The 10665-nt window shown below is 40.0% G+C and overlaps 1 protein-coding gene across 1 annotated transcript in view; it reads right to left on the reverse strand.

Annotated features, from left to right (window-relative positions):
• LOC118417315 (proprotein convertase subtilisin/kexin type 7-like) overlaps nucleotides 1–8359 on the reverse strand; it is a gene marked incomplete in the record, with an annotated part of 17162 nt that extends 8803 nt beyond the window's left edge. Inside the window, 11 exon segments of the mRNA XM_035822843.1 lie at nucleotides 1–67; nucleotides 506–673; nucleotides 1346–1446; nucleotides 1873–2011; nucleotides 2333–2387; nucleotides 2495–2585; nucleotides 3295–3457; nucleotides 3942–3979; nucleotides 4206–4302; nucleotides 4821–5527; nucleotides 8225–8359. Of these exon segments, the coding sequence (XP_035678736.1) occupies nucleotides 1–67; nucleotides 506–673; nucleotides 1346–1446; nucleotides 1873–2011; nucleotides 2333–2387; nucleotides 2495–2585; nucleotides 3295–3457; nucleotides 3942–3979; nucleotides 4206–4302; nucleotides 4821–5462 (1561 nt within the window).
• Between the last annotated feature and the right edge of the window lie 2306 nt (nucleotides 8360–10665).

The raw sequence follows: 10665 nt of genomic DNA on the forward strand, positions 1-10665 counted from the left end.
AGCCATGCTGATGACTGTGGTAGAAACCTGCAGCATTAACAGTCCACTCTGAGCTCTGCTCGTTAATCTGGAATTTGGACAAAAGCAATATTTGGATCAATCTTTTACTCTTCTTGATATATGTATAGAATATCAAGAAAAGTACTTAGCATAACACATGAATATGTATCTTTTACTATAACAATATATATAAGGCAAGCAATGTTAATTCTTTTTGTACTGTACTGATTTCTATAAGCTGGTGACCAGGTGTGTGAGTGATACTTGAGGTGTGAGAATGTTTATGTTCTAGCTTTGTATACTGTCAATAAAGAACTGACTACAGTACACATTGGACTTTTGAGAAACTTCATACTTTGTTGTGTAATGCCAACATGTACAGGACTCTTAGTGCCAGAGTAAAATAACCAGACTACTCTACTTCTAAAAAAAAGGACTTATAGCCACATGGGTTCACAGTGAGTTCATACCAATGTTTTGATTGCATGTAAGAGGACGACCTTACCAGTTTGGCCGTGAGGACGATGATGTGCTGCACATCTCTCCAGGTGAGACATGGCCGTACCTCCAGCATCAGGGCCACCATGCCTGCCGCCAGCGGTGCAGCCGCAGACGTACCCGAGTGGCCAGTGGTACAACCTGTACCCTTCCCCATCTGCCAGTCTGTCGTCACCTGTCACCAAGCATCTTTCTTTAATATTGTTTCTTATCATTCTTTTTATCATTTCTCATAAAAACATACATCATCATCATCATCATCATCATCGGTCGACGTGATCAAACATGTTCACACATGTTTACACACGACGGGGTTATACCGCCCTTTACGGGGTGACATACCCTTTCGTATGGCTAATTACAAGACGGGGATGCGCCAGGTCTCCCGTCCAAAAACATACAACCACATGTGGTACAGGCACAATTATCAAAATGATCATACAATGTATAAACAAAACGTTTGTAATATGGCAATGTATATGTCACTATCCATTGTTTGATTATACTGCTGCTGGGATTGCTGACACAGGGGTAGGCAGGAGTCGGCCAGTCTTCACACCACACTTCCATGCGGCTCTGTCCAGTGGGTCAACCCGTCAGATACATACATAATGCGATCTGGCAGAATTGTCAAATCCACAGGTAGAGATTGTAGTCAGATGATTGTAATCGGTCTGACAAAATCACTGATTGTACTGGTAGAATCAATGATTGTAATTACGGTAGAATCAACAATTCTACTGGTAGGATCTCTGATTGTACTGACAAAGTTGCTGATAGCAATCTATGTAAACGGAAACTCTGGTTGCAATCTCTATGTGATCCTCTATCCTAACATATATCTTACAATGCCCTTGTGGAAGGCGTCCCCACTGCTGAAGGTCACAGCTAACATGGAAGAGCAGGATTCTGCATAGTAAGGGATCCCTCCTGCCTCATCTACTGCACCTGTGGAAAGAAGAAGACTGGACTTCAATGTGCTGCATCATATATCTTACCAAAACAAGCTTCTACGGGCTTCTACACCACTTCTTCTTTACATTACAGGATATCTACTACCAAAAAAGCAAGACCATTGCATGGTCCATTTATAGAAAAATGTAGTTTTGCTGCAGTACCACAGTCACAGACCAGGGGCCCCAAAATACCCACATACCCACATACCAAATATCATCACAATCCATCTAGAGGTTTCTAAGTTATGCTGATTACAAATATCGGGACACACACACACACATAGACATACCCAAATCGATACCTCCATTTTTCATGGAAGTGTACCTCCACTTTCCAAGAAGGTAATAATACTGAGGATTTTTTAAAACAGTGTCATCCTAGTAAAACTTGTGCGCTACACACAAGAAATCCATGTACCAATGGTGACTGTGTAGATGGAGTTTGCATAGCCATCATAGTTACAGTTGTCTCCTGCGCTGCCACCGTTGCCACTGGCAACAACAAAGATGGATCCATATCCCTGTCTGCCCCCAGTCACACCATACAGCAGAGCTTTCTGTGGAATAGGGAATAAACTATGTGAGTACTAGGGATGTGTACCTAAATGTGACTTCAGGTACAGGTACCAGTACAGAGCTCAGTTACTGCTGATATTCATATTCATTTCACTATAGTATTGAATTGTTAGGACCAGTTCATTGTAGTGATGCTGAAGAAGAGTGACGGGTGCAACTCAAAATGTCCGGATGTAGTCTCCCTAACTTGAGATGGACTTGTCTTAAAATACTGTTTACATGGATGTCTAATCTTCATCACCATACTAATCATAAAAGATACTGATGCCGTCACAAAGACAATTAAGGACCATGGAACTCACCCTTGCCAAGTAATGCGGCCCATCAATTGTTTTTCCATCATCATCTGGACCCCAGCTGTAAACAAAACACTATATCAATTCTTCTTGGAGAAGGCATATATAAGACTTCAGTCAAGTTTGCTAACTCTTATTTTAGTGGAATAAAGAACAGCATCCACATACCTGCAGCTGTAGACATCGTTGATATGCATGTTCTTGTTAAATGCTGCAGCCTCCAGGTTGTCAGTCATGGGCCCATCCAGGATCTTGATACCTGTAACACACACAGACAGGCAGGCTTGTACTGAGTGAAAAAGGTTAAGTGGGTATCTTACATGACTGCACCAACTTGGGTTAGGAAATTGCAGCGACTTTAGAGACTTTCTTGCGGTCACAATGATGTGCGATGCACTTGCATTCTAAGCCCAGATGATTACATGTAGGTTATTGGAAGTTTCAGTGTTACCACTGAATTAAAAACCAATGCACAAAGATTAGATACAAAATCAAAAGAGATTCGCTGTGATAAAAGGTTGTTGATGTTTTAAAATTTGTTTCTTCCTAGAATTATCATAGAGTGGAACTAAATGTTGCCACTAAGTACAGTAGGGGCATCCTCATTACACTGTTTTACAGCTAGATGTGCAAAGGTTAGGTAGGACAGGCCATTCAGTGTACCTGTGTAACGGAACGTGTCGATAGAACACGGTGGAGCGTAGCAAACGGAGTTGGAGAACGAATAGAACGTTACCGGTGACTTATGAAAATAAAGAAGAGTTTGGTTTGATCGTCTCACAAGACAGACGTGTCGTCAATTCGTCCGACTAGTTGTTATATTCCAACACCTGTAATACATGAACACAGGTATAACCAGCTGTTGCTGCACAGGGTGCCTGCCAAGCTGTTGTGTTGGGCCAAAGGGTGGTTATACCGACCACACATACAATGTATAAAGATATAGGTAAGATATTGAAATATCTAACCTGAAATCTTGGCATGGAAGGCCACCCCCACTGCACACACAGAGTTAGCCACGGCTGCTATCTCCCCAGCACACCTCGTCCCGTGGTGGTTCTGTCCCTTCGTATCAAACTCAGGCATGGGGTCAGGGTCATTGGAGTTCAAGTCAAAACTCCCTTCTGGACTCTGGGTGAGGAAAAAGTGTATCATTTTTATGTTTTCCTTGATAGTAGGGAATCATATTGTTTTTCATATTCCACTCCATTTCTTCTTTCTTCTGTTTCAAAGAAATGAGGTTAATGACCTAGACCAGATGGCTGTCACCATGGTAACAGAGATGTAGCGTACACCCTGTGGTGTTCAATTACATAATGTAGTAAGTGGCAGGACAGAGCTGGGGGGCTGGTCACCATATATATATATATATATGAATGTGTTTAAGTAAGAATGAACAGAGCAGTAGTTTGTTAGGCTAGACCATGTGAAGGTAAATATTATGTATTTCCATGCACATGTTACCTTTCTACTTTGTCTATCTTAAGTAAATTCTCATCTTTGGAGAAATATGTTGTTTTAGAGAAAATGATTTTTCATAAATGTATCTAGCACTGGTCATTGTTCATGTATTAGCCATAGCTACAGATATTGATAAGTTCAGATATTGACTTACATAATTGTCCTGTAAATCTGGGTTTGTCCATTCAATACCTAATGAAGCAAAGCAGACATAATTAAGGACCACAATCATTCCATGACACATTAAAAAAATTAAATGAAAAGCATGTTAATGCAATGAAAACAAAGTCAGAGCTACCCCTCCCTGTAAAAATCTACACTGCTACTAAAACAGCAAGGAAACTTGCTGCCCTTTCTGCCTTTGTGTCATTTGGCACTACAAGGGTCTAAAGGAATGAATGAACAAACAAAATTGTACCATCATCGATGACAGCCACAGTGACACCTGATCCTGTGATGTTCTTCTTCCACACATTCAGCACATTCAGGTCCATCTTAGAGTGAAACTGGTTATGCTAAAGGCAAAAACAAGAAATATGTACCCATTTTGTACTTAAGACAATATAAAGTGTGAAACATATTACATACATGATAACTGTAATTTGAAATGTCAATGTCGTGATTTATGATGTATACATAATTATAAACATTAAAAAAATATACAGCTTTTTGACTCATACTTGAAGGCAACTTAAACTCTATAGGAACAATCCAAAGACAGCAATGTATTGACCTCCAAGCAGATGTTGGGGTGAAAGATTGTGTCATTTTTATTGGGACAAGTTAGGGAGCAGCCAAAGCAAGTACAGCTGAATTTGTGTGCTAATACCTGTGTGCATGCACTGTAAAATGTTTGGAGGACTTGATTTCATGGTAGGGTAAAACTGGAGATTTTAGTTTTAAGCTTGAGGTTGAATTAAGGCGGGCAGAACTCAGAGTAGAAATTTCCCCTCTGGTTTGCAGTTAGGAAGTCACAGCAAGATCCATGTACATAAAAATAAAACCAACGCAAATATTTCCTTGCAATACTTACCAAATGCCACTGCAGTGAGTAGTAAGGGTCCTGAAAGTTGAGCTCGATGTCTCTCTTGACTCTCCTGTGGATACGCTGTTGTTCAGACCACTCCACACATGGATGTCCGCGTAACGCAGCTGTGATCCGTCTACCATGTTCCATCTTGTGTTCCAACATTTCCATCGTCTTGTGGTATTCTTCATGCACCAGAAGAAAATGGTCTTCAAGCAACCCTACCTGTCCTAAGTTTTGCAACGATAACTCATCTGATATATGGTTGGCTAGTCGGTGTTGGTCGTATAAACCTTTCCTGCAGTTGGGTTTTAGCCTTACTGCCCAGGACCATGTCCATTGGTGTCTAGTCACAGTTTCTTCTTGTGTGGAAGACATAAATTTGACCGGCTCTGTCCTTCCATTTGCAGCAATTTTTAATGCGCTGTCCCCCTCTCCTGTGTAACTAGAGATGCTATCTACTTGTAGTTCTTTTGGAGCATGAGAATGAGTTGTATTGCTTTGTAGGAGAGAACCCTGAGTAGGAAGACACTGCACTAAATTCAGACAGCTCAAAAAAACTAAAACAAGTGGAAGACCAATCATGTTTACAGAACAATGTGAGAAAAAATAAAAGTCTCTTGTAAAAAAGGGACAAGAAGACCACATGTTTGTCACAGACACAATCAGATGCACCGTATCTGAGCTGCATCACTGCACTACTGTGGTGACACCTGCAGGAGGGAAGAGAGACAATAGTTAGTTATAGAACACAACATGTCAATAACTTTGACATATAGTAACTGTAAGCAACTGTAAGCTTCTATTCTAAAATATTAACCATACCTTACAGTACTACCAGTACTCCTTTCCATTATATAAATATAGTTTATTTATTCCATTTCACCATCATTGGGCCAGATCCAGTCACAATAAGATGCTGTTTAGTGTCTTTTTTTAAATGCAGTTTTCTATGTGTATTCATTACATGAATAGTTTTTTGGTATGAAATTATTGTACATTCATGAAAGAAGAACAAGTGCTGAGCTTTGTGTTCCATTTGTTATCAAAGCATAAAACTGATAAAATATTCATCTGGAATGTCAATTCAGCACCCTGGACAGCACCTTTAAAACACTAGAATAGTTCTAACGCCTTATCGTTATACTTAAGTGGTGTAGAAAGGTAAACTTGTAGCATTTTTAAAACGGATTCCTGCGTACAAAAGTGCCTCTCTGCAGAAAGAAAAGTACCATAACTGCATTTAACCTCACGATACTTTAGTAGTTTTATGTTCACGGTTTCTGCAGTGAAGAAAACAAAGCAGTTACAAAAATTGTTGTTCTGTCTTCTATATTTAGGTACAATATATATTGTATAGTATTACATTGTTTTATAAGGAATGTGGTGGCATCATGCATTTAAATGTGAAAAAAGGGCTCTTCCTAACAACATCATAAACTCTTCCTACTGGTATTACTATAACTCCCTTTATCTTTATAACTACAAATTCAATCTAATATGGAATTAGTTTAGCTACATAGTTAAGTATTAATATTGGTGCATCAAATCCCTCTGAAAGTGTGTTGCTGTTTTATTTACATGCTAGAGGTATGACTCTTTTTAAAAATGGGATCTCGAACCAAATTCATTTTCCCCTGAGTGAAGTGACAAATTGTTAATTAAGTGCTTTTGCCAAGGGCAGAATTTTGGGGCCTGATGTCTGGAGATCAGAACTCAGCTGGGGTTCAATGTGACGCTATTAATATAACATAATTAACTCTTATCTCATTTCTTAATCTTAGTAACATAACCCAGACAAACTTACTAGCACATCCATCAAAATGTAAGAGCAAAGTTTAGATATTGGGCTGATTACACGTTATGATCGATGAGTTGTTGGTCCCACATGGCAAACAAAAGGGATATCTAACAAAACAGCTTTTCATCCAACTACGGCAAAGACAGCTGTAGTGAGGACCTGGACCATCTGGAACAGTATTACTTGTTCTTACCAGTAACTTGGGTTTATCTAATCTATAGAATTGCCATAACTAAGTATACTATAAAGTGCCACAACGGTTATCTGGGAGGGTTTGGGTGACAAAGGTTAAGTGCACCTCTTGCATAGCAATAATCAAACAACACTGTGTAGACAGAAGCAGCTCCATCTACATGAAGGCATCCAGGTTTGCTACCAGTCCCACAGGACTGACTACACAAGAACGTCCAGTGTCTGGGGAATGTGGAAGGCATTAAAGTTGGCCACCTTGAGTCAACATTATGTAGCATGAAGCAAGGTTCAACTTTAATGCTATAAACATTTAATGGTCCTGTTGCAGTCCTTGTGTACAATATCTTAGGTGCTAGGATACACAACGAGTGGTAACTTGCAGCATCAACCTTTTGGTAAATCATATACTGGAAGATGGATGCACATGTACTATCATGGTCAAAACAAAGCTTGTAATAAATAGAAATATTTAACATACACTATGTCAAACTGCCATTCCATTAATATCCCCATAGTCTGATAGTTTATTGTTAGAATAGATAAGTTTGTTGATTTCTTTAAAATTGTTATTGTTGCCATACATTGGGTTGGACAAGTTTTCCAAAATTCACTGACCATATTTGGTACGTTCCTGGTCATTTCCACTTACCAAACCAACTTTTCACTTGCCTGCTATTCCCTCACACCCATCCCCTCATGATCACATCAATATGATTAGCTTTTGCCTATCCAGTCCATTTACAGCTGAGATTAACATTAGACACAGCTTTTCCTCAAGGACATTCCATTGGCTATTGATGGCCAAACCCATGTGCATACCCCCGGGGACAGAAGGGGTAGCCATGCAGGGTAGCCAGCCCAGCCCCTGGGCCCAGGCTTTTCTATAAACCCTTCATATTAATCATAAGGCTTTTCCAAACGTTTTTGGGGTGGAAATTGTCCTGGCTCCTTTCTTACGACTTGGTTTTGTTTATGCTACATTCTATTATACACACACAAGATAAACATGTCATGACCAGACCTACATCCATGTATGGGTGCTAAAATAAATTAATAATGACAAAACTGACAGAGTTTGGCTTTAATTTAGTGTAACAAGTTTGCACCTGTAACCATGCAATAATTTCAAACTTGCACTTGTTCACTGGGCACGTATCATTAACGTTATCTAATCTTTGTCTGTTAGCTGAAATTCTTCGGGAAGTCATAATAAACTTCGTGATGAACTTGCATGATTTTCAGAGCAAAAGAAAAACATGATCACGGATGTGCCACGCAACGTTGTTGTCCTACCGGCAAAGATCTTTTAAGTAACGGCAAGTTTAAAATTCTACTACGACAAAAACTCACTGGGCAGACAGACATATTTTACGACATGCAGTTTCAATAACAATGAGCATTCTTTTCGGATACTAACCTTTGAAGTTGTACTGAATCCTGTATATGTATGTTCCCATTCTAAACCGGAAGTTACCGGAAATAGCTTTGTCGTCTACTTCTATCCGCAAGTTATCATGGGACATTTCGATTATACCAATTGTTCTGGGGGTGTAAAAAGATGACACATCAGAGTTATAATCTAATGCTCGATATATATAAATGTGCATGAATGAATATATGTCTGCAAATAGTGTTCATATCAGTTGGCTGTTTCTGATTTTTGATTGTGGTTTTAATGTGCTCCTGACTGTCTCTGGATGGTATCGCCTGACACTGAAGCCACAAATCTCATTCTTTGTTCGGCTGTTTGGTCTTCTGAGCAAATACTTTACCCAGATAACGGACTTCTTTTGCTGAACAAGTTCTAAAATAGCAGAAGTCCGTACTCTTAAAAAAGTTATTAATGTTCTGCGTCTTTTTGAGCTTTCAGAACGACCAAAACGTTGCATACAGACTATACAGAATGCGCAGCAGACTACACACACAGTTGATTTTGCATATGTCCATTTTCTTTCAAGCGCCGCCATGCATGTCATGGGACTGCAAAAAATCGGTTGTAACTGTCTGCAACAGTATTGGCGCTCCGTTAAGTAAAACTAGAAGCCGTCGCCACGACATTTTTGATGCCTGTGTGGTGTAGAAAGCAGCCTAAAGCCCTGACATGTGTAGTTGTAGTGTGAGATGGAGGGTAGTGAGGGGGTGTAGAAACCGACGCGCTCTCATTTGCTCGTCAATCAATTTTCCGACTTGACAGCATTGATAGCTCGCTTGGCTGTTCCACCAACCAACGCTCCTCCCGGACAATGCTGCTATTAGTTTCTTTTTATTATCTTGCCACATCTAATCTCGTCATGTTACAAGACCGATAGTATTAAGCTAATCTTGATATAGTATTTAAGGTAGTTTATAAATAAAGGTTGTGTGTTATACGACATATTTAAGATATATTAAAGGAAATTCTCATCAGTCTACACATTGGTCGATGGAGGGTGGATGGATGATTAAACAGCGCCATTACTTCCTGCACTATGTGTTTTGTGAACGGGATGTCGCCTAGTTCTCCTGGTTGAAACACGCAATTGCAGGTAATTTCTCTTTCAATATTTCCGTGATTTGATCTGGTATGACCTTGTATGTGTTTCCGATCGCTAGTTGGACGTGGAAGCGGCCAAACTGTTGAGATATGCCAAGCCGCAACGCCCGATACACACACAAGGCTGCCATGTTTTCTGTGTGGTTTGCATACATCATTTTTGCCCCTGCTTGACCGGGACGCAAGTCAAGGATTCGGTAACTTTCTGCCTTTACTGCTCCTTCGCTAGACTTCTGACGATAGCTAGCCCCTAGTTCAGTGACTCAGAATTTCGTACACATTATGTTCTGTTGTTAACTGATTGATTTGAACCCATTTGACGCAAATTAGTTCCATCGCCAAAGGGGAAGGAATCCCGGCCGTGGCTTTCTGTGATTTGCACTATTGTGTAGTTCGGTTGTGGGGCTATGGAAGACATATTTTCTTCTTTATGTAGTTTTTCGAACCCGTGATTGTGCCTTAAGGTAGAAAGGGAAGTTGCTTTTAGTGTAAAGGTGGACCAAATTGAATATGAAGGGTATTTAGGGAAGGTGTAAAACAGCCTAAATGGGATTAGAAGCCCCGTAGATATACGATGACCAAAGGGGGGTCATGTCCAGAGTGGCCAGGGTGGGAGGGCGGCTGCCTGGGTGTGAAGTAGGCCAACAGTCAAGACTGCAAAACCCATCAACTCAACAGTTGTTGTCTCAGAGGCACTTCTGGGCTTCAGATGTGGTTTCTGCTCTTAGATTGTTTGTTAGATTTCCAATAGACCCTCTTTGAGTAGAGAAAAATGGCACCGAGAAACTGTAGTCGTTTCAGTGAAGTGTAATTGTTTAGACTTAAGTTCATGTTAGCATATCTTCTTAGTAAGGTCAGTATTCAGACTGACCTATGTCATGTAAACTGTAAGATTATTGGATTGTAATGTAATTGAAATAGGCGTCAACTGCAATATCAAATTGGTGCAGTGTTAAATTGAAAGAGCATACTTTTTGAACAAATACACAGTTGACGATGAATTGTACTTCGTATTTGGCATATAGGATGCAGAGTAGATACTAGATAGTGGAGAATGGTATGTTATTGGAAGTTTATTCACAGAATGGATACTGGTATTAGTGTTAGTATTAAGCAGTAGGAAGTAGAGCTGGAACAGCTCAAACAGATGGACCCTAACCACATGTGGGCAGTGAAATGGGCTACAATCTTCCATCTCAGCAGTTCTGTTACAATGGTTTTTACTCACACAACTCACATAGAATGCAGGTCAAAAGATGTTTTATTTGGGACATTAGATATCTTATGATGTTGTTTGTAAACTCTCTGCGTTGCCATGGACAAGG

This window comes from Branchiostoma floridae, chromosome 1 (assembly GCF_000003815.2).
Source record: "Branchiostoma floridae strain S238N-H82 chromosome 1, Bfl_VNyyK, whole genome shotgun sequence".
In the NCBI taxonomy this organism is placed as follows: Eukaryota; Metazoa; Chordata; class Leptocardii; order Amphioxiformes; family Branchiostomatidae; genus Branchiostoma; species Branchiostoma floridae.